General features: G+C 41.5%; 1 protein-coding gene across 16 annotated transcripts in view; it reads right to left on the bottom strand.

Annotated features, from left to right (window-relative positions):
- Eya1 (EYA transcriptional coactivator and phosphatase 1) overlaps window positions 1–27,325 on the bottom strand; it is a 238,011-nt gene that overhangs the window by 45,673 nt on the left and 165,013 nt on the right. For 15 of the 16 annotated variants that reach the window (XR_010066461.1, XM_039110907.2, XM_039110905.2 and 12 more), the window contains 2 exons: window positions 19,331–19,470; window positions 17,348–17,431 (listed from right to left, as the gene is read on the bottom strand). Coding sequence is in view for 15 of the 16 variants with exons in the window: in XM_039110907.2 (XP_038966835.1) it covers window positions 17,348–17,431; window positions 19,331–19,470 (224 nt within the window). In the remaining variant the exon portion in view is untranslated. The remainder of the gene's footprint in view (window positions 1–17,347; window positions 17,432–19,330; window positions 19,471–27,325) is intronic. The other variant, XM_039110909.2, reaches the window with a different exon arrangement.

Genomic DNA, 27,325 nt, shown 5'->3' with positions numbered 1-27,325 from the left:
GTAGAGTCCCGAAGGTCCCTCTTCCTTGACACCCCAACATTCTTAAGATTTTTGCATGGAAACTGACCCACCAAGTGCAAAGCTACCTCACCTGCTTCACCCAGAGGAGACGAGCAAGAGGGGAGACAGGCAGCTTGCTTGGATTTGCCTATACAATTTGACCACCCGATATTATCTCAGGACAGATTTGTTTTCCTATCATAATAAATCTCATTTTAATACCTTTACACCTTTTTAAAAAACATGCCTGATGTAAATTAGACATGAAGAGACCTAATCCTGGACCATTAATAAATTAGTCTTAGCTGGATGAACTATTTCAGAAAATTCAGAAGAAACAAAACAAGACAAACAAACTCTCCACATTCTTGGACCAAAAGTGAGACATGGGAATCACCATGTCTTTGGCATAATTTCACTTTTCTTGAAATATGCACTTCTCTTGCAATAACAGATTCCAGGGCTGCAGTTATGAAAAATTCAGAGCTTTGCCCTGTTGTCAAAGTAATATCTCACTTTAAGAAAGACTCATTACCAAATGTTTCCATTGTCCCTAAGAGGCATTCGCCATTACTGTCCTTTCTCTCTTCTCTGGCATTTCTAAAGCACTGCTTTTCCTCTTACCACTTGTGAAAAATTTCTAGCTTTGCCCTCTCATTGTAAGAAGTAACAAGTAACATCTCCTTGTAGGAAGAACTCATTACCAAATGTTTCCCTTGTTCAGTTTCTGAGGCATTGGCCACTGCTGTCCATCCTCTCCTGGTGTCAAGGACAGCATTGGTCTTTACTGTGCATCTACTTAGAATCAGATTGTCTATCATTTGGTTAGAATCTGCTCATCTATCAATCATTTGGTACTCATCCTTGGGTCTCAGCTACTCTACAGTCAATTCAGGCCACCATGAGACCCAGAGTCTCCTGGCCCCAATGATATCAGACTTGAGATATTGACTATAGGATCACAGATTTCTGAGCTATTGTTCCCCCGGCTATAAAGCATCTGAATCTCAATGTCTGTCAAGTCAAGTTCATCATATTTCCCCATGCCTGATGCATCCCTTCTTTACAGGAGTAGTATCCTACCAACCCCAAACTATGGCACTTCAATAAACAACATTCCATCCCTAAAGCAGGCCAGCCACAGCACTGTGACGCAATGCTTCAACATGAACTTTCCGGACAACCTACCTTCTTCTATGTCTTTATTTGTGGTTTTGCTTCAGCCATGGCTATGTTTCATTGTATCTGTCACTGGAATCTGTCCCGTAAGCTATCCCTCTCCTACTTTTAAAAAACAAATACCCAAACATTATATCCAAAACCAAAGACTCATAAATATCTTATTTTTGTTTACTTCTTCAGTGTATGCCTTATTTTTGGTTTGTCACAAAATACTTTCTTCAAAAGGTAGGTAGTTTGAAGACTGATACCTACTATATTTTGGCTATATTTAACTATTTGTTATAGTAGATATAGTTAATTTGTTCTGTAAATATAACTTAATTACATCAATTCAGACGTATATAAATTCAAATACATAAACATATGAATTTGAGGATGTTATGTGTTTCGATATATTTAATTATCACATAATAAAAGCAAGTGGTTCTGATGAAAATTCTCACCATATGCCTGAGGCAAAGGATCTGCCACCAAGGCACCTGTTCCCAGAGTTTTCCTACATTAATTAATTCTGTTTTCTGATCAACTATGTCTTCATGCCTTTCCCCAAGAATGATTCAATGCTATTTGTTTTTTCCCACCAGGCTCTACAGTAACATAAGAGAAAAATTATTTTATTTGCCAATTAAATTTGGAAATACATGTGAAGTTCTGTACTGGTATGTGACAGATTACAAGAAGCCAAGGCCATTCCAAAGACTGCTGTCATTTCTACCACTAATATTATAACCATAGCTTTGTGATTGTCCAAACACAGGACTGCAGGCCATGGCTGCAGTAAATACATCATATTCCATATTCAATCTGAATGGGAAGTTTAAGCAAGAGCTGTTCTAAGAAGGCCTGTCCTCTAAATTTCATTAGAGAGGAGCCAATGAATCATTTCTATGGACCTTGAGAGTTCTCTAAAGTCACATGGTAAAATCTTCATCCACAGGGTTATATGCTAGAAGACCAATAGTGGAACCTTTAAGAGGTTGGACCAACTAGGAGGTCCTCAAGTATGTCAGGCATGTATTTAAAAGTGAAAAGTGAGACCCTCTTCTTCATTTACCAGGCAAATGAAGACTCATCAATTTTTGTTAAATTCCCCTAAAATGTGCTGCCTATCCCAAACAATGCTGCAAATCATTCTTGGATGGCTGCTTCCAAATCCTCAAACAGAATATACCCCCTCTCTTTATAAACAGACTATCTAGGGATTTACTGCAGTGTTAAAAAACCAAGAATCATGGTCTATAAGATGGCCTATAAGAGTTAATGCTAATGTTTAGTGAATCATGAGTTCAATTTTATTGTAGTTATCATAGCAAGGGACATTCCTCAAAATATTGTACACCACTTTTCATGCCAACATTTTGAGAATATCAATGTTTTTCAGAGCCTAGTCGACAGAATGCTGTTTTAGGTGGAATCTCAGTTGAGATATTCAGCATAACCAGCAATTGCCATGCTTTCTCCCAAAAGATGCCAGCCAAACTTTAGGGCACACAGCTATTTATCAGCATGTGGGTGGCGTAACTCCAGGATGGTGGCAATGGTGTCCAATACCCTGAAGATATAGGCTTTAGGAAAAGAAGTCTTGTCAACGAAATCTACATGTGTTCATAAAAAAAAGGTATATGTAGATATGTACATGTATATGAGACTCGTAGATAAAATTTAAAATTCACTCCTGAAGAAGACCAAGACAGGGTAATATTCTGTGATAAAGAATGGGGGAGGGGCCAAAGGACACTTGAGAAGCAAAAGATGACACAGGGAAAGGAGATCACAATATATTTCACCCTAAAACTATCAAGAGCGTATCTAACACAGCATATGCTGATTTAGAAAAACAAAACAAAACAAAACACCAACAGATATGTTTGTGTGCAGAGTCAAGTAGCATCGTTTCCTTGTACTGGTTTTCTCTCCTTGGTTGACTCCTCTTCTCCTTCTGCTTCTTAACTATTTCCTGTTGGTGATGTAGCCCTACAACAATAACTACTGAGGGACTTTCAATGAAGAAGCCTTGAAAAAGTCTGAACCATTTCAGAATGATTCTTTCCTTGTAGATCATTAGCAATTCATGATTCTAGAGCAGTTTCGCTGTCGGTAATGTTATTCTCCACAAATGGCCATTCTAGCTGTTGCAGCTAACTGAGCACGGATGAAGCTATCTCATTCCCTGACTCTCGCAGGAACATTAGTGATTTCTCCTCCTGATCAGGATTAGTGTGTGGATGCACTTTGTGGGACACTTGTTCTCTCATTGAAGCTTGTAAGGAAACTACCTCCAGAGAAATGCCTGTGGTCAGATCAGCACCTGGAATTCAATAGATCAGCAGTCATAAGTGGCTGCCAGGCATCAGGTTTACCTAGAGATTGGGCACAGTTGCTCCCTAATTTGAAATGATTACTGGTAAGCTATTGTCATTGGAAAGACATAAAGACATGTGACCCCTGTCAGCCTATGAAGATAACCAGTTTTGAAAAGGGGTTATTAAAAGAGTTCTTAGAAAGGCTAAGCAAGAAACACCTCATAATGGACTGCTGGGGGAGACTGTATAAGCTAAAAACTGGCCTCACTATAACAAGCAGACATCTGTATTTCTTACTGGAGGAGTAACTCAAACAAAAGGCATCTAAATCCTAATGGAGGAAGGAAGGAAGGAAGGAAGGAAGGAAAGAAGGAAGGAAGGAAGGAAGGGAGGAAGGGAGGAAGGGAGGGGAGAGGAGGGAGGAAGGGAGGGAGGGAGGGAGGGAGGAAGAGAGGGGGGAGGAGTGAGGGGAGGGGAGGGAGGGAGGGAGGGGAGGGGAGGGAGGGAGGGAGGGGAGGGGAGGGAGGGAGGGAGGGAGGAAGGAAGGAAACAGAAGAGGAGGGAGGGAGAGAGAAAGAGGAGGGAAGGTAAAAGGAAAAGCAAATCTGGTTAAGCTTCTAGTTCTAGCCAGCAGTTTTTAAAATACACATGGTGAAGGAACTTATCTCAAAGAGATGGAATCAAAAAAACCCATTCTTAGAAGGCAGATGAGCCAGTCCCTTCAACAGAAACCATTTTAATTTTAGACAGAAAATATAAAAAAGGATTTAATAAGAACACACAGATTGAAAGCCAAAAAAAAAAAAAAAAGAATGAACTGCAAAAATAAATGAATAAAAACACTGAACAAAGACACTGCAAAACTAAGGGTCAGAGAGAGCGGCCTGGACTTAATGGTAATTCCCCTCAAGTTCACAGCTGACATCACACTCAATGGTTAAGATCCAGACATGCTCTAGGATCATCGAGAAGGCAAGGACACTGCTTTCACTGAAAGGCCTGAGAAAAGCAGCTAGCTATACTAGAAGGACAAATGAAGATGTCTGCAGTCTCTTACTTATAAATGGAGAACAGCCCAAATAGCCTGAAAAATGCTAGAAATAATGAATTCAGCAGTTTCAAGGTTCACATTAACATGAAAATTAATTGTGTTTCCATACACTAATAGTCAGGGACAGAAACTAAGAAAATTATTTCATTTACAATAAAAACTATAAAAGTAAACAAGTAACTGTGAAGAAACCAAGGAGAAAAACAACACTTGTGAAGTAGAAACTAAAAATAAAAAAATTAAGTAAAAAAAAGAAATACATAGAAAAAATAATCCCATGTTCATAGATCTAAGACAAAACATCAAGATGTTAATATGTTAATACATAGTGATTTATAGATTTAGTCCACTCACTATCAATAATTATTTTTGTATAAATAAAAAAGAAACCATCCTAAAATGTTCAAGAACCCTCAGGTGAACTTAAGTAGTCAAAAACAATCTTGGAAAAAAAACCAACAAAGTCAGCAGTCTTACACAGTTAAAACTTTAAAATATATTACAAGACCACAGTAAACAAAGTAAAATTGTATTTTCAAAATAAGTAGAATTTTACTTATTTATTATTATTAAAAGGGCAGAAATAAATCCCTGTCCATATAGCCAAATTATTTGCGGCAGTGGTGTTAAGTCCTTTCAATAGTCTCCAGCACATCTGGATAGCCAGATGCAGTAGAACGAAGCTGGGTCTTTGCCTTAACACATACAGACAGTAACTCACACTAAATCAAAGACCTAAATTGTAAGTCATTTAGAAGAAAGTCTTCAAGTCCATGGATACAGCAACACTTCAAGCAACAGTGTTTCTTGATGTGGCACCAAACATGCAACAAAAGGAAACAGAGAGATTTGCCATCCTTAAAATTAGAATCACATGTGTGTTCAAGGGCACAACCAACTGAATTAAAAGGCAACCCAGAAAATGAGAAAATAGAGAATTCTTCTCAAACCTGGCAACAGGTTAATGTCCATGATCCATAGAATATGCTTCAATTCTAAGAATTACAACAGCCAGGATGTGGAAGAGTCTTGATTTTCCTTTGCTCACGACACTTTGCATTAAAAAGACTTTTAAAAATCTTTAATCATACTTAAAGCTATTTTACAAAGTTTTTTAAAAAAAAACCCTCCTGAAAAAATGAGTGCTGGAACTTGGGTAATCTGTTCCCAGAGTGAGAGGCTTAGCACAGCACAGGGGTTAAGTCTTTGCTCTGCCTGTGTTAACTCTGCTTGGTTCAGTGTACAGGGTTCTTCCCTGGAAACAGGAATGCACATGTCTGCAGCTCAGGCCATGGGGACTTCATCTCACTGCAGGGGCGACTTGCTACAGAGGCTCTAAGTGTTCTTCAGCAATCACAGTAATACTAGTCCACCTCACAAAGGCCACTGGGATTTAGCTTTTGATGGTGGGGCATTCCGAGAGCCTGCTCCCTTCCAGCATCCACACCAGCAGAGTCATCATCTGATCTCCATCACTAGACATTTCACACTACACAGATATTCATGGCTTCTAGGAAGTACTTCTCATGGCTAACCCAGGGACACAGGATGCCTCAGTGTTAGTTCTCGGCATATTCTGCAGGTTCACTATGAGTTATGTGGGTGACACTGGCTTCATTTTACACCCATAGCAGACTATTAAAGTTTATTCATCCATTGGCAACAGTCACCTTTATAAGAACTCTCTTCGGGACAAATATTGTGATTATGTGCCTATAACTGTACAGGCCATTCGTCTCTCAGACTAGGATAGTACAAAATAGACCTGGGGAGGTATGTGTTCTGGGGACCACGGTAGCTATAGAGCTGAGGTCTTGTCTATGCCCTTGGCAGGTCACTTACATGCAGCCCATTTTTCTGATTTATTTCCTGGATGTTTTAATGATTACTAACCCTTGATAAGCTACTCTGTGACACAGGGCGAAACATTGGGTACATCACTATTTCTAATCAGACAAATTCTGTCACTGGAGTTTTAAAGTTTAGTAATTCCAACAGGATATTACCAGCAGATTTCACACAGTGCAACCTGCAGCCCTAGGATAGAAAGGTCATTAGGTTCACTGTTATGGGACATGCTTGTTTCTGATTACTAACATCAGGTCCCTGCTCCCATCTTAGCTCATTCACACTGAAAATGGCTGCAGGCATCTCCTTGCTGAAATTCTAGTGTTTTCACATAGTATTTGAGCTTAACTACACTGTTTGGAGATGCTAGGTCATCATCCCCAATCTTCTTGCCTTTATCAGCAAGTTATACTATTTTACGTCACAGCTGTTATGATTAGCTTTCATGCTCTAAAGGAAAGAGCCAACAGGAGCTCTTTCATGTACTGACTGAACAGCTGTGCAGCGATGTCATGAAGTTGCTTGGTCACTCTATGTGGAGCACAGCTTGGTAAAATGACCAGAAAATGGATTTCGGTGCTTTTTCTTTTTCTTTTTTCTTTTTTTTTTTTTTTTTTGGAGCTGGGGATTTCGGTGCTTTTTAAAGAAATGACAACGCAGCCACGTGCTTGGTCTTGCTGATATAGCCTTGTACAAGAATACATAACTTTCCTATACATTGGCAGCTTCATCTCTGTGGAGTGTAATTCCTTTATACCCTGAGGGCTACCCAGAACCAGCTGGCCCCACTGCCACAGGACCTGACATTGAGGAGCAATCAAAGCATCTGCCGAGGGGTCACCCCCTTCCTTCTTCTCTTTGCTACTGGTGTTTGCTCAGTTTGGGTTCTCACTTCTGGAGCTTCCTGCATGGCCAGAACAGTGAAAGGACATTAATCAGAGGCATTGCCGCAAATAATGCACAAAAGACCAGCGAGGGGGTCTTGGCCAAGCCCTTGGATGCCGTCTACTACTGGAGACAGAAGAGTTGCACACTGAACACTAGGTCACAAACAGCCAAAGCAAGAAACATGTAACATTCCTCACCAGCTAGCTTCAGGCCGCATTACACTCTATCTTTAGTGGTAAACACAACCCCCTATGGGACCCAGGCTGCCTCAGAAATTTGTTTTTATTCATTTTCTCAAAGGGGAAGAAAACAATTTTGGGCTCAGTGCTTGCTGCCCCTCGAGATTCAACAAAAGTCAGAAACTTGAAGGAAATCCCATTTCTTTTTTCTTTTCTTTTTTTTTTTGGCTTTTACAAATGGGACACTGAACATTTTCTGTACATAGAAGCAAAAACATCCTTTCTCCTCTGTCTACAAAGCTTAAACCTAGACATTTCTCCAGCAACCGCCACAACTTTGTATGAATTCTCACTTAAAAGGTACGCCCTGAGCTATTTCGGTTTGATTGAATAAAGGCCAAACATCACAGTGCATTTATGCAGTCCAAAGGTCATTTCATTTTCTTTATAAAAATCCTTATTATAAGAAATTTATTATCTTTAGATAGAAATGTCAGTGAAGAGTTTTCATTGCTTGGGGAGCTAAAAAATTCTCCCAGTTCAGATGAACTTCTGACTTATAAGCCATGGTTAATTAAAAACCAGAATAACTTACAGAATAAATCATAAGTTAACTAAATAAAATTAAAACAAGCCCCCCCTGAATTTTGCTGTTTACATTGTTATCATGTTCCCATGTTCAATGCTGTCCATTGTGTCTCTCATTCCTACACGTGCATCCTATTATTCCTTCCAAATCAAGGCTACACCAATTGCTAGCAATCACTCTGTTGTTTGGAGAGCACATTAAGGTCTATCTAAAGCATACCATATTCTTCAAGTTGCGATTTATTCATCTTAAACCTAAGGTGAGGAGAGCTTCTACAAGACAGTAGAACTTTACAGAAATTACAACCGGGGGCTCTGGATATGCTATTCTGAAATCTGTGCGAGTCTCCTGGGGCTGTTAAATGCTGTCTGCACTGGCTCTATGTGGGCAGCAGGCATTGCTGGCTGGTGAGCCATAGCAGGCTCACAAGGGTTTGTCAGCTCAATGTGAAAGCCATGCTCGAACCAATCACAAAGCTTTGGGGGAGAATATCAATCAAATGAAAGGAAAAAAGATATGTGTTTAAGCCCCTTAAACAATACCTTGTTTAGAATGCTGATATTACAGCCACAAACAGGGGCCTGCCCGGATGCCATTTAAAAATTCCCTCTATGCAGGAGCTTTTGTTTTGAGAGAAAAAGAGGCAGAAAACAGGAATGGGCACTGAGTACTGAAGAGGTTTATCTTTAAAGCTCCAAGCTGGTTTTTCGCTGGATGGAGTTTGATGGCACACTTTGTAAACTGCTCACTTATCTGAGAGGAAAAAAATATTGTGAGATGCTATTTCTTTTACAAAATACTGTAAAAAAAAGTTACTCAAGTGGTGTGTTCTACTTCTAAGTCCCAAGTCTCTCCCTCTGCCTGACAGGCACCCAGGGGGTGATGGCTTTGTGCAGGGTCAGGAGGCCCTCTCACAGGTAGCTGGAGTGAAATGCTATGTTTGGAATGTTGGATATTTGGATGTAGTTCTATTGTCAACTAGGAAATAATGCATGAGAGCTTGCACACTTTCGAGAAGCAGACTGTGGTGAACTATTGCCTGATTGAGTTGAACACAGAAAACCCAATAGTCATTTTACCTGACCCTAGCCTGTGCTCAGTTTTTGCTTTACTTCAGAGATGCCCTTTCAACATCAAGGAAATAAAACCCTAGTAGAGAATTAAGAGAAAAACCTTCACCATTGTCAAGATTAATTTCAATTGTGGAGAAAACCCAATGAATCCCAAACATGGGACAATTGCCAAGGTAAGGGTATAAAGAGGGAGGAAGGGAAGAACAGTAGTGTGCACTCAGCCAATTGGCCTCCACACTCAGGGCCCACAGATGCCAAGGGCAAGACCTACAGCTAAATCCAATCAAAGGACCTATCAAGATCCCATTTGTGACCACTCTCCTTATCTCTCTTTTTCCTTTCTAGGGTTACAGCCACTCTTTAGGCCTTTATTCCTTCCTACGCTAAGCACTGCACAATGATTTTCTTTGGTCTCAGATTAGTCTCAGCTGCACATTTCCATTGTGTCGGTACTGCGTGTGCTATTTCTCATGGCATCCCCATGCTCATGGTGTCCCCATGCTCATGGCATCTCAATGCTCATGGCATAAGATCTTCGAACTAAACTCTGCCCACCTCTCCCCACTTTGAGGGTGAGGGGGCGATTTGAAGACTGTTTTATTCCTGGTGTTGTCTGGTAATATATGTACCTCCTTGGGTGAGTAATGTAATTTTTCCCCGCCAAATTTCTTCATTGAAAAAGTTTGAGACAGCAGCATAAGCCTTAGAAGTTGGATGAAGCTTCACCAGTCTTATTACCATATTGGCACAGTTTCTGCGATTCATTTTCTGCAAGGATGAACCTCTATGCTTTATTTTTTTTTATACATTATTGTTCATTATTGTTTTGGCTGCTTCCCATTGTTTTGCAGCAATTCCTAGGATTGCTCCCACTTTTCAGATGGGCTCATCAAGGAGGCAGAAGTGACTGGGATCCAAGGTGTTTCTGCAAAGCTTCAGAGAAAGGTAGATAGCTGGTGATGGTGGGCCAGAGCAATGGTATGGAGCTGTTGTGATTATGCTGTATTGATGAGGGCAACCAGTTAGTGTGCCCCTGTGGATGCTATGCAGACCTGAAGGTCTGAGTTAAGAGGAAGCTGATAGGAAATAAAGGAAAGGGGAGTGGCATTGGGACAAGGGTGAGGACAAAGGAAAAGGAGTTTCATTCAGTTGGGCATGTCTCTGGTGTTGAAGAAACTGATATCTTCATTTAAGTTTCTTTTATTTTGTTTTATTGCTTGTTTGCTTGTTTGATTGATTTTTGGCTGCCCTGGTATAAACTCTGTAGACCAGGCTGGCCTCTAGCTCAGCGATCCACCTGCCTCTGACTTACAAGTGCTATGGTTAAAATGGTAGGTACTACTACTGTCCTGCTTGTTTCAAGGTTTTATATTCTATGCCATTCCACAGAACCATATGCTATCTTCTCATTTTGACCCAATTTAACATTAACATATAAAGAAGAAATCCTTTGGGATATCTGTGTCCTTCCAGGTCCCCAGACATAAGGCTGGGGCTCTTTGCTAGGGTGATTAGAGTCCCCAGGGAATGTGGAAATGACTTGGGTTCACTCACTGGTCAGAGTTGAGAACAATCGTTGTGACTGCTACATGTTTACTAAATACATGGTCTGTTTCTTTCTGTGCACAGTGAGAGATATCATAGCAGAGCTATGGTCTACTTCCAGTCCTGTCCACAATGTCTCACTCATGCAGCTCTGCTAACAATGACAAGAATCCCAGAAATCTTTATACACTAACCTTTGCATCACCAACCATTTCTTAAACAAAGCCTGCAACATGCACTCAGGAGCGCTGAATAACTGATGTATCATGGAGCTGGGCTATGGCACAGTTGGTAGATTTCTTGCTAAGCACATGGGAGGCCTCTGCATACTTGGGTCTCCAGCACTGCCCAAACCTATGGTCCTACAACTTGGGAGGAGGAAGCAGAAAGATCAGAGGTTTAAGGTCGTCTTCAATGTTTGAGGCAAGCCTGGGTTACATAAGACAAAGAGAAAAGTTTAATTGTGTTGGCGCCATTACCTATGAAGCCTGTTTGCTAAAAGGCATTGCACCGTCTCTAATGAATTTGCTGGCCTGAGCTTCCCCAGGCTCCAAATTCCTACAGCTGATGCTTACACGGCTTGATTTCATAGCCAGTCACAGTGCTGCCATCTGTGGTCCCCATACCCCAAAGGGATGAGGAAGAGGAATCAGAACTAACAACTTTCAGAGGAGAGGATAAACCTTTTCTTAAGGAGCAGAAAATCAATATTTTAGGCTTACATTTCCTGTGGCGCATATTCTTGTTTTGGTTTTGAAAAACTTTACAAAATGAGGTAACTCTCTTGGCTTAAAGAAGTTACATCAGGCAGGCTGCAGAGCACGTTTGGCCTATGGAATAGGGTCTGTCAGTCTCTGGTGTAAATGCTGAAAGCCTGTGAGATGTGGAAATTGTGTGAAATACAAATCCGGAAAGTTGCAGACCTGGTTTTCTTGGAACATAGCTGTGTTTGTTTCTATGCCACCCTCAGCTGCCTGAGCTCGGTTAGGGAAAAGTGGGGTTAGATATGCACAATGGTTGTAAGTGACTAGATCCTCTTGTGGGTTTAGCATTGCCCTATCAAAGAAAGGAAGACAGAGCAACTGTCATCACTGGCCTACTGGAGTACCCTGATGAAATGGGCTAGAACTGCTCTTACCCTCCCCCAATGCAGTAAATGCTTATACCCACTCAATCATCATAAGGTCAGAGTGACGGTTGAGAGCCTCTTATAACCTTGGCATGTTTGACCACAAACACTCAAAGGAAGTGCGGCTGGAAGCTCAACAGATGGTGCGCCTTTCTTACTATTGGTTTGTGCTCTTAGTGAGACCTGGTGTAAGTGTGGGGGCGATCCTGCAAGCCAAGCTTGTAGATGAGCAGTTGACTCTCAATCACAGTGTGAACTTGGAATCGAGACAGATATCTTGAATGTAAATCTCCAGTTTCTATCCTACCGTAAGACATGTCACATACTGCATGCAATTCATGAGGTTGAAACCACTGCTGCCATATTACTCATTGGCAATATTGCTAGGATCTTAGAACTTTGTTGTTTCTGATACTTAAGGCAAGGGGTTTGCTGCTGCAGTTGTAGTTAACAACAGAGTCTCATCTATATTCAAATATATGTGCTTAACATTTGATATACGCCTGGTGTAATATTCTGTTTTAAATATTTTGTGTGTGATCTCAAATCCTGTTGATTCATAATCTATAAATTAAACTTGGGAACAAGCAAGGGGAATGGTTATATGCCTGGAATCCCGGCACTTGGGAGGTAGAAGCAGGAAGATCAAGGTGTTCAAGGTATCCACTAAGTTCACAGGTAGTTTCAGGTCAGCCTGGGCTACGTAAGACTGTCTCAAGCAACAGCAACAACAACAACAGCAACAACAAACAAATAAAACAACCTGTTAGCCTGGGAAGAGAGCTTCAGAGGTTCTCTACTGAAGTCAGACAGTTAAGTTTGAGGAGGACTCACAATTAAACCTGCTAAGCTATCTCCATCCTTTTCTACCTTAAGTGTTTATGCTTTGGTTTTTGTATAAAATGGAGGATGAGTTGTAATACAATTAATTTCCACACTAACCAAAATTACAGGAACAAGGGATACTAAGTAGCAATAAAGAGTAAGTGTTTTGCTTGGAGACAGGAGCCCAGCATGCCAGCTCTCTCTGAGAGAGGCTCTACCCAGCAGCTGACAGAGACAAATGCAGATACCCATTGGAAGGAGGTCAAGGACCCCCATGGAAGAGTTAGGGGAATTAGGCCCTCAAGGTGATAGCAACCCCACAGGAAGACCAAAAGTGTCAACTAACTTGGACCCCTGGGAGCCCTCAGAGAATGAGCCACTAACCAAACAGCATACACTACAGGGGTTGGTCCAACCCATTACCCCACCTCCCCACAGGGCACATACATAGCAGAGGCTGCCTTGTCTGGCCTCAGTGAGAAGAGATGTGCTTAATCCTGCAGAGACTTGCAGGTGGGGGGAATAACCCTGAGGGGACAAAGGGGCAAAGGGATTAAGGGACAAAGGGAGGACCTCTTCGAAGGGGGATCTGGAGGGAGGGCAGCATTTGAGATGTAAACTAACTAATTAATAAAAAATGCATTTAAAAAAGGAAAAATAGTGTTTCTTTGAAGCTTTCATGCCTTTCGTAGAAAAGGAGTAAGTGTTGAGGGGTCAAGGCTCATGGGTAAAGACTTGCAACATTTTCTCACAAGCAAGGACTCGGCTTGAATCATCCACATAAGAGTAAGTTAAATACTGTTAAGTTTGGGGTTTATGATTCAATATTGAAAATTGGATTATATTGTCTGTTTTAAGGAGAATAATCTATGGGGGCGGGGCACCTACATTTTCTTTAGTAAAAATTAGGAATTTCGATTTAGTTTGGAAACAATTTTTAAAAATGCATTAAACAAAAGTGGCTAGAATTTCTAGAACCACCCTAGGTTCAGACTCTCCATTCCTGCTAACATGCTGTCTCTTCCTCTGCCTTGGTAGGCTGTACAGAGCACCCTCTTTTGTCCACCTTTGTTACAAAACAACACTTCCGTATAACACCCAGCATGCCTTCTTCCCACAGCTAGGATTACACAGAAGGTGGGATATTCTTGAAGGTATACATTGCTATAACATGCCATAATTTTGCATTCTATCTACCGGATCCTGTATCCCTTTACTAAATGGCCCACTCATTGAGTTGTCTAAGCTACTGTGACTAAGCTCCTTCTCAGGTGTCTGGTTCCCATAGAGACAGAACAGCCACCACTTTGTCCAGCATTCATTTCTTTCTGTGCATGTAGAGGAAGGCAGAGCCACATACTTCCCTGACAATGGCCAAGAACATAAGGAAATCAGCACTCCAAAGAGGCAGGTTGCCGCTAAGCTGCCTTTAGACTGTGGGGAACAAAAGGGATGCAAGCTAGTCTAGTCTGCTTGGCTGCTATCATTGTTTGGAAAATTTCTGAGCAAACCTCATAGTTTTCAAGGATGGATCGTCTAATTTGAGAACAACTTCTACCCAATTCTAAAGTCCCCTAAGGAGGGTAATAGTAAGCAAGTCCTCTTGTATAGTTCTGGCTGCCTCTCATCCCCTAGCAATGGCTGTCCCTGAAAGTATCTCCAACAGGAGACAACAGCTTGGTCATAGCATCCAGCACAGAGAAGATGCGCGTGTTCGGGGGGAGCAGACAAGGAGCTGAGGGGCCTCTAGATCTAAACTTCACAGTGTTGTTGTTAAAGCTGGTACCCCCAGCTCTGGCCAGTTCTCCAAAGAACAGGATTTACCTGACAGCTGCCTTCTCACTTGTCTAAGAAAGGGTCAAACTATCCAAGATTTCCCGAACACCCATATCCCCAGGTTTTCTGGCAACCAGCTCGTCCTTACTTCAGTACACATGACTGTTCTCTCAGTCTCAAAGTCACAGCCCAGGAATCACCCTTCTCTTTCATCTATTGTGTACTGCATCCTACTGTCTACTCAACACAACCCAAAATCCAGCCATTCTCTCTAGGCTGATTGTAAACCAGATTATTTCTCTTCCCCTGCCATTAACTCTCCATGCGTATATAAAGTAATCTAAAGCTTTAACCCACTTTCTCCTCTGAGGACCCCCCACAAACCCCCACAAATGACTTCCCTTCTTTCTTATAGTGAAATCTGCTTCATGCAGACGGCTGGGAGACCCTGTATAAACATCGCTCGTCTTCCTGACCACACGTTAGAAAGGCTCCATATCCAATGTTCCCGTGTCACTCAAGCCCTTCCGTTCCTCAGACAGCAAACTCTTCCATGCTCCTGCACTTGGTATTTCTTTTGTGTAAAACAATTTTTCCTGGTGGACACAGTGACCTGGGGCCATGCAAAGTTACATGCGGGAAGATTTCCTCAAACACACGGCTTGGCGTCTATAAGACGCCTCAATAGGAGAGTTCTCCCCTGGGACCCACATGGTGAATGGAGAGAACTGACTTCCACAAGTTGTCCTATGACTTTCATGTTCATGCCATGACACGCGTGCACATGTGCACACATATACACACACAATAAATAAAAGCAAAACGTTGAAAAACAAAACGGGCTTCCTGAAGCATAAACCCCATCAATGTGTCAATGAAGGAACCAATCACAGTCCTCATTTATGAAATGTATACTTATGACTTATGAACTTAATATGAGAAAGAAAAAAACATCAACAAAAAAGCAAACCGTATCATGTGCCCTACTATAATAACAGTAAAAAAGAAAGTTGATGTAATCCTATTTGATGAAGTCTCAAAATACAAATGGCTTATACTTTCTGAATCCCTTTAATACATAGATCATTACTGAGAGAGCATTTTGTCTCTACATTGTTAAGAACTGAAGAAAAAAATCTTAAGCCAACGGTCCCAATCTTGGTGGGAATTCCACATGCAAACCAATGATTTATGGCCACAGGCAACCAAGAGGTCACTAGACTGTGTGGTGCCACCACCTTATCCTACATTGGCCCTGTCTGTGGCTCTGAAAACAGTGGCCACTTTCTCTGTGTATCAGTGTGATAAATAAAGGCTCGTGACTTTCTGTGTGGTTTTCGAATGCTACAAGAGATGAGAAGAGTAAAGCTACTCTTCTCAACACTTCTGAGTGAGCTCCAGACACCACCAGCTTTCTTCTTTAGGAGTAACTAAGACATCCTGTGACGTAGTTAAGATGACTGTTAAGGCTCTACTAACTATTTATATGTTATAGTTAGCTTTATCTAGTAGTTTTTAACATAGTGATTGATATAATTATAGTGCAATGTTGCATTGTACCTAATACAAAAACACCACCAACAATAACCCAGCTAGAATTTATAAAATCCTTACTGTGTGTTCACAGCCTAGTACAAGATCCATCTTTCTTTCTTTTACTTTCTTTCTTTCTCTCTTTCTTTCTTTCTTCCTTTCTTTCTTTCTTTCTTTCTTTCTTTTTTTTTTTTTTTTTTGGTGTGGGGGTTGTTGAAGGATTATTTGACATAATTTTCATTGTCTTCTTACAGGGAATGTATTTAAGCCTAAGATGGGTTGGTTATATGGGCTTCACATAGATTGCTGAATACAAACTCAAATGATGGGATTGACCGACTCTTAGAGGAACGTGTGTGCACACACGTGTGTACATGTGTATGCACATGTGTGTGCACAAGACTTTTATATTACATCTATTGTTAATAATTTGAAAATTGGACTTTTAAGCCTAAGTGAAATGTCTTTTACCTCCAGACTTAGTCAACCTCAGGGACTAAATAGATTTTTATTGAAATAAGTTTCTGTTAAAAGAATGAACACACTATCACATCTCTAATGATGGTTTGTTACCTTTCACAGTGTCAGATCTCATCGATATAATAATTTAAAGTCTTGGCATCCAAACTAATCTTAGCTTCTAGGATCTAGGACTCATTATTTCTTTAGCCATTAAAAATATGTATGCATACACACACACACACAGCAATTTTATAAAATACCTATGTCCAATTTAAATAACATAGTTTTGCATGGCTAAAATATTTTAAAACCAACAAGCAACACATTGCAAATGATTTCTCATGTTTTAGGAAACCCAAACACCACAACGGGATGTGATCTCTGATCTTATTCTTTACCAATTCACCAAAATAAATACAGTGCTCTATTTATAAGTTCTTACAACTCTAGTAGGGGAATATTAATATTACGGTTATCTGGGAGCTTAGTATCATATACTATTTATATTAATTTAGCCCCAACAGAAAAGGGTCACATAAAAGTATCCATAGCAGATATCTCAAAAGGAAAATACCAACCCAGCTAAGAACTACACACAACAACGAATGACACTTGCCCCACTGAATGTTTTAAGAATAAAAGACAGGGCAGATGGCAAAAGCAGGACCAAAGTTTTAGCTTGTTACATTTAAAAAGCATCCCATCACTTTTCTCATGAGGGAAAAACCCAAAGCATAAGCTGAATGCCATCTTCTCATTTTTAAGGCATAAACATAATCTTTCCTTTTCCCCACATGTACTTTTGCCTTCCTCGTGGATTTGGCCACATTAATAAATCATGTTCCCTTTTACATCTTAAATGCATTGCTTAAACATAAATGCCATCCATTGGACAGAAATCAACAAGTAAACTCAAGGCACGTTTTCTCTGGAGCAATTCAAAGCTGCTGCTTGCTGTACTCACCCTCCCATATCTGTTGGCGTAGGACCCCGTGAGCAAGGAGTGAAAAACTATGATCGTCTCGTCCAGGTCCCAGATGAACACTCTCTGAAGGGAAGAGCCAAGTCAGTGTACTTTGCTCTGGTTGGCAGTGCTGCATTCAGTTAATTTTCACATGATGCACACGTTTTGAAATGATATACACAATGAAAATCTGAATTTATGCTTTTTACAAACACAGGTCTTCCTAAGGGCATCTCGGAGCTTTCAGGTCTAATCTTGGATGAGACACAGGACAGTTGTGTCAGTAAAGTCAATGTGCATGTAGAAAAGAGTTAGTCTCTCCGTTTCAGTCCCCAGGAGATGGACTGTGAGTTAACAGTTCTCTATTTAGAAGTTCTCAGAGACAGAAGGGGCAGAAGTTGAAAGCCATTTAAAAGAGACCTTATCTCAGAAGAACAATTAAAAGCAACTCACGACTTACTCTAAGCAAGTTAAGTATTAACCATTTCAAGAAGAAATGGAAGCTTTCCCTAGCTTATTTATGTCACATTAATGATCAGGAAGTTATGGTAAGGATGGGTTATTGCACTGGCTCTCAGGGTATCTGAGTTCTGCATGCAGCAACAGAGATTCTTAGAAAAACAAACTACCTTCACTGCACATGTGCACTTGTATTATCGCTACACAGTCTAGGACATGGCCATCTGTGTATGATTTACATTTTATCAGGTGCCGCTAAGTGGCAGAATGCTTGCCTAGCATGTACCAGGCCTGGGCTTCGGTTCCCAAGGCAAAAAGCAGGGAGACTGTGCAGGGCATGTGTGAACAGCACACAGCAGATGGGGGTCTTGAGTACCTGTGAACTTGGGTATCAACAGGAGGGGTATTTGAACCTGTCCCCTGTGGATATTGAAGGACAACTGTCTATTTTTAATCAGGGGTTTTCAGTTTTCAAACGAGGCAGCCACCCCCTACACACTCTTAGACACTCGGGGTATTTTGAACTAGATTTGGAGTTCATTTCAAAAAGTTCTTTGAGATACTACAACATCCCAGAGCCTGTCCCTCTCCTTCCTCTTCCTCTTCGTGCCAGCACACATTCTTGTACATAGACACTGCTGGAAAATGTCCATCTTCTTGGCCAAAATAATCAAGTTTCCCACCATCAGATTTTACTTTGGCAAAAACCAGAAACTTAATTGCAGTGGCTTCGAGGCAATGAGATCTGCCACCCCGCCAGTTCTCGCTTAATCCCCCTGCTTTTGAACTCCACCAAAACATGTTCTCAGTAGCTAATTACCATTTCATTTTAGAACATTCCATTTTTTTCCCTTTCTCAGTGTACACAGACGCGTCTTTAATTTCAAAGTAGCTTTGCCTGTGCTCTTTTAGGATCACACTTACTTAATGAAAACAGCAGTGACACACGGCCGTGCAGGAGAATTTGGTTTAAGCAGAACCGCTTTGTTTCCCTCTGTGTTTTGTTGTGTGAAACAGGGTGCCACGTAGCCGGGCTGGCCTCAAACTCTCTATGAGCCAAGGATAACTGTGAAGTTTTGGTTCCTCTCTCCCTATTGCCCGTGTGCTTAGAAAACATGTAAGTGTCACCACACTTGGCTACTATATTTCTTGAGGAAGAAGCGAAGAAATAGATGCTGTATTGTGTATACATTAGGAAGGAAAATTCAGAAGCAAACTATCACATAAAGCTGGGAGGACACTCAGTGGTACAGCACGTATGCAGATTGTCTGAGATCTTGTGTTCAATCCCCGGTGCCTCAGGACAACAGCAGAAATATCTAACAAGCCACATCAACTATGAAAACTGTGGATGATAGACAGGTAATATGAAAAAGGGGAACATTTTACCTTGTTACTATGAGCAATAAACAGTAACAGAAGTGTTGGGGTACTCCCTCCCTCATGGTCACAGGCCAATTCTGTTGACCCATTAATGAGTGATGTGACACCTTGTCCCTTATTTTACTATAGGCAATTCCATACCTCAAGATCAGAATCCGGGGGAGGTGAGGGATTATTGTTTCTCCTGCCTCGGCCACGTGATTTCCCATCTGAACCTCGACGCAGTCGATCGGAATCGGACTCTTTAATGGGTGTTGAAGGACTGTGGATTGTACTGTACTCTGTAAGAACATAAGAAGAACTTTCAAGTCCCACTACCAATGGTGCCAAGAACAGCCTAATTCACAGGGAAGTTTAGAGTAAAGCACATTCCATTCAGCTTAAACCCGACATTATCTTTTACATGCATTAGGAAATGCAGGAGAAATGAGAACCTAAGACTTGTTTAGAAAGTTCAGTGTGATCACAAGCCACTCAACTTTAACTAAGCATGTGAGATAGCAGGTTGTCCTGCCTCTATTTTCCTGGGGTCCTTGTGACAAGCTGGTGCTCCCTCCCCAATGGTCTCCACTGGCCCTTTCCTAATGGTCTGTACCACTTTGCCCTGACTCCATAAATGGCCCTTGGCCACCCGGGGAGTCTGATATTTGACTCAGCTGTAGCTCTCCCAGTTATAAGCAGGATTCTGTGTCATGGAGAGAGATGAAAAGCCAGCCAGCCCCAGGGCAGGGAGATCTGAGTCATAGGGCAGAGTTTTCTTTCAAAATTTAAAATCCCCACTTTCTCCCTTGGTGTACGTGAGAATAAGAGTGAGCTGATGTGGACAGAGGCTTTTAGACAGTGCCCACCTTGGTCTAGCACCCACCTGGGTTCTTCTTATGTTTTAGCCTTTTAAAAGCAAACATCTAACACCAGGGCTAACGTTAGAGTCACTCATCTGGCTTACTCAGGGAAACCACTGAAATAATTGCACAGAAACCACAAAATGAAGAACAACTCCAAAAGGGCTGGAAGCAATGGCTGAGCAGTTGTTGTAGACTCTGAGGAAGATTCTTATCCTGTGTGCAGAGTGAACAGAACCCGCCACTCTCACCTCCTATTCTGGTCAGGACTCCCATCAGATAATGTCTACTTTGCCTAAGGTCCAGATGGCCCTGTGATGGCTCTCCCCACGAGGCTCTGAGCCACATTCCTTCACTAGATAAGGATGAGAATGTCTCTAATACGAATGTGTGTTCTTCACTGTGATCTTGTTGATCATACATTACCAGACCAAAAACTACAAGGCAACAGAAGGCCTGACAGCCTTTGCTGGTGCAGCATCCTGAGTCCCAAGTCTGCCTTCTCTACCACTAGGTCCTCTGGAATCAAAACATGACACCATCATTGTTTCCAAACTGAGAGCTGCTTCTCTGATCTTTGTTAGAGTGGATCCAGAGCAGCAGACTTCCAGAAGTCATTTCCATCCCTCAGTCACTTGAACCTGCTCTGCACCTCTTGTTAAAGCTTAACTCAGCAGATCCCCAGGGCTCAGCGGAGGGTTGTGTCCTCTTCATCACAAACAAATGATAGACTCCCTTATATATATAGGGCCACGGGACTCTATTACCCAGAAGCCACCAGGATGACCTACAAGTCAGTCACTCATTTGTTTTCATAAGAAAGTCCAAGCAACGTCTCCCGACAGGTCTGCTGTTTAGTTACTAGGATTCCTTCCTAAACTAACTCATTTCATAGAAATGTTGGACTAAAGCATAAAGAGCAAATTATGTCATTTTCAGAAAAATTGATGAAACAGGATTATCATGTCATGAGAACTAATCTAGATTTAGAAAGATGAATTTTTGCATTCTTTTTGTCATGTAAAACCTAGATTCAAAATATTGACATGAAAGCACATAGGACTCGTCTCTGTAAGAAGAAAGAGGGCATACATGTAGATCTCTCTCTCTCGCACTTATACATATGGAGATCTATAGATATAGAGTATATAACCATCACACTGACATTCTTCTACTGCAAGGGCAGAATGGCAAGGCATCCACACCCCCTGTTTAAGGTAGTCTCAGTAAGCATTTCTTTTCTGTATTTTATGGAGAACAATGGGCTCCAAATGAATGTTTTAAGGAGTTGGATTGATTCAAAGTTGTACTTTTAAGAAAAATTTAGCCTTACATTTTAAGAAACATTACACAATGTGTAGAGTCTGGGTGGTCCTCACCTGAAAGAGAACACGTGGCAGTGTCTACCATGGCTTGAGTATGAAGCCTTCTTCTGCACAGTTGGCATTAGCTGCGTCGTACAGTCCACATCCTTCACTGTAAGCACAACCCTAAACCCAGGACTCCCCGGCTCTGGGAAGAGCCCATCTGAAGAGAGCTAAAGACATCTAGCTGTATCTTGTCACATGGTAGCTTTTATATATGGATTTACAGATTCCTTTATTTTTGTCTCCCAAATGTTTATCTAACCTGGGTTTTATTACCATATACGTTTTTACTGTCTACAACTTTATCTTTTTGGTATATATTTGCCTCTAAAATACAAACTAAAATTCAAAAAGTTTCATCTTTTTTTTGGAAATAAAGTATATCTAAATATGGCTTACTGAATTCAGCAAAGCAGAAAAATTTATGTAAAGTTTTTTCCTGGTAGAGGAAAATTATTTTAAAAAATTAATATTATAACGTCTTTAAATATTAATATATATTCACAACTTAGAAACTTAGAAGATGATATTGAAACTGATATAAGCTAGCTTTGTAAAAATCTCTTCCTTTGTGCTCTATGAGGTGGAATTAAACACTTCTAGCTCTAAACCAGCTTTACTGATTCTAACATCTTCTTCCTCCTACTTGTGCAAAACAACTCAGCTAATTTAATCTTCTAAGCCTCGTACTGCTCAAGTTTCTCTAAACCCTCTCCAATTGTTCAAGTTCACCCATGCTGAGCTATGGGTATGAAAAGATTCTGAAGAGAGTTCTTTTCCTTTAAGAAATAAATTCAAGTTCCATGGTGTGCTCACAGGCCTAGCCACCGCACCAAGGAGCTGGGATACATGGCTGCACCCACCGGACATGCAAGCAAATGCAAGAGGATGAACTTAAAGGGAAAGGTTCTGACATGGGAAAGGTAGAACTCTGCAGACCGTGAAGGAAATCCACATAAACAACTCCAACAGGACAGGTGTTCAGTGAAGAAAGAGTAGAAATGTGCTCCAGGTAGAGAGAGGCATGGGGGTGGGTGGGAGACAGAAAACAAGACAACAGTCTCATCTGGGTCAGCAGAAGGCATAGCAGCAGCATTACAGGGAAGCTGGGGTGATGACAAATTCAGTCAAGGAGAGGAAGCTTTACCTCTTGGGTGGTAAGAGGCTGAAGACCAGTTAGACCCAAGAGTAGAAGACCAAGGAACAGACAATTCCATAATTCATATGAAGGGGAGCAAAAAGCAGCCATGAATCCAAGTCCCCATTAGGAGGCACAATCAGAAACTAACTCGATAAGAACAACATCATGACTCTGTGATTTGACAACTGGGTAAACTAGAGTACTGAGGGTACAATGTAGGAAGAGGGGGTCATGGCAAATCTCAAGATTAGCACTGGAAATAACAAATTTGAAGAGGGCTGGGAGAGTGATGGGGATGGGCAGGTAGGCATCTCTAGGAAGTCCCAGAGACCTGGGGTGGGGGAGGTTCCTGGGAGTCCATGGGAGTGACTCTAGCTGAGAGTCCTAGCAGTGGGGATATGGGTCCAGAAGTGGCCAATCCTGCAGCCAGTGGAGGGATAAGGACACCAACCTACCCACAAAACCTTTGACCTAAAATTTGTCCTGTTTATAAGAAATACAGGGACGATGATGGAGCAGAGGCTGAAGGAAATGCCAACCAATCACTGGCCCAACTTGAGATGCATCCCATGAGCAAGAAGCTGACACTATTAATGGTACTCTGTTTTGCTTGCAGACTGGAGCCTAGCATAGCTATCTCTGAGAGGCTCTACCCAGCGGCTGACTAAAACAGATACAGATACACAGTCAAACACTGGATGGAGCTTGGAGAGTCTTATGGGATACCTGGGGGAAGGACTGAGGGACCTGAAGGATGTAGGAACTCTACAGGAAGATCAACAGAGTCAACTAACCTGTACCCTTGAAGGTTACAGAGACTGAACCACTAACCAAGGTGCATTTAGGCTAGTCTTGGGCCCCATACACATGTAGCAGATGTGTACCTTGGTCTTCCTGGGGTCCCCCAAAAACTGGAATAAGGGCTGTCCTTTAATCTGTTGCCTGCCCATGGATCCCATTCTCCTCATGCCTCTTTTTTTTTCTTCTAGTTTTATGACCTACTGATTTTAATACAGACTGCCAGTGTAGCAATGGGGTTTGGAACTATCTAATGGAGTCTAGCAGGTTCAGTATTTGATATACACAGCTGCTTTCAAGTCTAGCTCTTTCTTTGCAACAGCTGGGCAGGTCACCTCACAATTTTTACCAGCCAAGTGAATCTGCATACAAAAGAAAGTTCTTTGTCTTCTTTAAGAGCTAATTTACCAGCTAATGTTACCTATGTAATTATTTAATACTAAAAATTGACATAGGATCAGCAGAACTCTACGTTTGCCAATATTGGAGAAGCTTTCCATTAATTTTTCAACGTGAAAGACAGGAGGCTTGGAACTCAGAAGAGTCCAGTCCTGGTCAGTAATTCCTACTTGAACCTTGGGGACATAGCTTCCAGTTTTTCCAGCAATGCAACTCTTATCAAATTGAGGACAGAGCGTGGATTGTTGAGGTTCAAAGTTTCTGTATCTTTGGACAGTACAGTGGCCGAATTTTCTTAACAGTAAGTTCTTGATCTCTCCTGCAGTAGTGCAGTCAACGCACAACTAAAAATTCCTCCCTGAGGAAGTCCAGCCTTCAGGTTTGTTTCCTGCTCTATTCCGGTCAAATACCTCATGCTTTCCTCAACTGCCATCTGCTGTTTATACACGGTGCCAAATAGTTTTTCAAAGGCTTATATCAATTTAAATCAAGTCAGTTTTATCACAATCTTTTTCATGCACATAGGCTTTCTTAATGAAGGCCTTGCTATTTGGGCATTATGCCCAACTAAAAAATCATTTTGATATGCATATTTTGAAAGCATTTGTAAATATTTGCTTAACAGCTCTTTTCTTCCATGAATTATACAAACATAATTTATAAATATCACTTTATTGATTAATATAACCCTTCTTTTCTTTTTTTTTCTTTTTCTTTTTTTCAGAGCTGGGGACCGAACCATAACCCTTCTTTTCATATTTGAAGGTACTCTTCCAAGTCTGAGATTTCCTTTCCTTCGCAGCAGCCTTTATTTATGTGGTATCTTGCGGCCCAGCATAAAGGGTTGGTTGCTTCCACGGAGATTCAGGGGTAAGTATTCACATCTATTCTACAAAAGCATGGAACCACTGATCTAAATTTATACCCCGTGGACCGGATCTGCCAGGAGTACTGTAAAAGTAGAATCGAGGGTTCATGGAGGCTTCTGTGCTTGGGGAAGATAGAAGGACTCCTTGCTCATTTCCGGTCTGAGTAAGGGGGAAAACTGTTCCCTCAGCAAAACCTAGTGATGACCCAAGGATGTGCTTGTCACAATGAAAATGACATGGGGTTGTGTCCAGAGGTCCTGTGATCTTAGTTATACCCTAAATCTGTATGCTAAGATGAAACCATCGATGAACAGAACTTAGTGTAAAATCTTCAGGCCAGTGGTTCTTAATCCTCCTAATATGGTGACCCCTTAAAACACAGGTGCTCACAATGTGGTGACCCCCAAGCATGAGATTATTTTCATGGCTGCTTCATAACTATAATTTTGCTACTGTTATGAATCATTATGCAAATATGTTTGGGATAGACGTTTGCCAAAGGAGTTGCAACCTACAGGTTGATAACTGCTGCCTTTGGAAGACTCTCTGAGCTCTGTGAAGATATGGTTACTGGCAATTGTGTTGTAACTGTGGCAAACATGGGACTTAGGCTACAGAAACATCACTTTCCTAAAGTGCTTCCCTGAGCCTGGGGCCTGGAAGCACAGGTCTAGTTATATTGTTGAAAATGAAGTAGGTTCGAGATAGTAACTGGCATAGAGGTAATCTTGAACTTCAAGGCTCTTCAAAAATCAACCTACCTATATGTAAAAAAAAATTATCCAAACTGATGGAGTCTAAGCTCATGAGAAAGGTTGAAAGAAAGGCAGCATGTGCTCTGAACTCTAATTCATCGGAAGGAACATCACTGGGTTTTCCCACAGAGAAGAATCATAGATGTCTTTTAGACATGTTTCTCATTAAATTTAACTTCCTTCTAGGGAAAGGTACCGTTCTGGGAAGTGAGTGTTGATTAAGTTAAAGCAAGTTGCCTCTCACTTCAGGCACGGGTAAGACAAAACTTTCCTATGATGAAAATTACTCAGACGTTCCATGCCTAACACTTCTGATATAACACGTGTATGATTCCTGGGCCTGACCTAGGAGTCGTTGTTGTCCTGGGCACAGTCAGACTCCAGAAAAGGTAAGCACACTAATGCTACTATATGGCAAGTGATACTTTTCTAAGAAAAGAAAAACCTCCAGGTCAAGCGTCTTGTTCACTGTATTGGAAAATCAAAAACCCTGGGTGAAAAGGCAGAGGGGAAAGAACCCCGGAGGCCTTTCATGATGAGCAACTTTGCCTGACATCAAAAGAACTCTCACTGCTGAATCCGACAGATGTCTCTTACGGCTAGACGGTACATGAAATAGTCACCCTGTCTCAGAAGGCAGGTGGGGGAAAGGCTGTCTGGATTCATGCTCTATGGCGGGAGACTGTCAGAATGGAAACCCGACATTTCCATTACTCTCAAAACCCTACAGACTTGTCAGCAGTGGCTTCCACTCTGTACTTGAATTCTCAGGTGACTCAATATCATAGAAGCCAAATGCTCACACTGGAGTACATATACATATACAAACATTCCATCAGGTTTCCTGCCTTTTTTTTTAACTAATAAAAGTGGAACGATGTTGAAATACTTCTTTTAAATGTCCTTAATATAAAATTCTTTTGTGAAAATGATCTTGGAAACACATCTGTCTGGGACAGCCGCATTAGCCTTCGCTCTTGGGATCCAGAGAACAGAAGAAATGGTTTTCCTGAGCCTTGTGAATGCTGAGAATATGCTACTCCATTGAGGTCCAGTTCCGTCTGTGCCTTCTAACTAGTTGTCAGTGTCATTTGTGTGTTGACAAGGCCTGACACAGCAAGTTCCCTGTCCCAACTTAGTATTCTGACATAAGCGAACAGCTAGCTGATGACAAGGTTCTACGAATTCTACATAGCGCTGAAGTGTTTCCCTCCTCATGGTTTAGATAATTGCTATGCCTCCATCTCTGTTCATCTGTGCCAATGGCAACTTCTCCCAAATGCTTCCCACTCTATTGACCTCTCTGACTCCCTAATCTCATCTCCACTAGTCTCCTTCACCCTGCCTTCCTGGCACATTTTCAGCCCTCCACACTGGTCTTCCCTCCAGGCCTTTCCACATCCTATTGCCTTTCCCTGGAACACTCTTTCCAAGATACTGAGCTGGCTCCTTCCTCTCCAACTTCAGGTTTTGGCTAAAGTCACCTTGCCAGTCTTCCTGGACAGGTTGTCTGCCCTGATTCCACATTCCTCCCCCAGCTGTTCATCCCTGCAGGCCCTCAGGACTACAGCTTATTGTTTTCTCCTGCCTTCTATACCGACAGATGCCCCTAGAGAGCCACTGCTGTATTTTTGCATACTGCCAAGGCTCTAGGATCCAGAATTATGCCTGGGAACTATCGAGGTTCAAAACACATTATTTTTACAGCCTGATAGGGAAATAATAAACGGTTCATACACCAAAATGCACTTCATCATTAAGATATACCCCTCAAAAAGGTCTATTTAACTATTCTTGAGAAATATGTCCAAGGTAAATTACGTCTTAATGTATCTCCATTCTATTTGAGGAGGAGCTGACAGGAGACATCAATCAAGTGCACTGGATTCATTTCGAGTCTCTCACTTGAGTAGATTCTAACAAAATAGAGTTTGATGGACCTGGCCCACTCATGGTAAAATTGTG

Source organism: Rattus norvegicus, chromosome 5 (assembly GCF_036323735.1).
Source record: "Rattus norvegicus strain BN/NHsdMcwi chromosome 5, GRCr8, whole genome shotgun sequence".
In the NCBI taxonomy this organism is placed as follows: Eukaryota; Metazoa; Chordata; class Mammalia; order Rodentia; family Muridae; genus Rattus; species Rattus norvegicus.
This window is presented reverse-complemented; position numbering and strand designations above follow the sequence as displayed.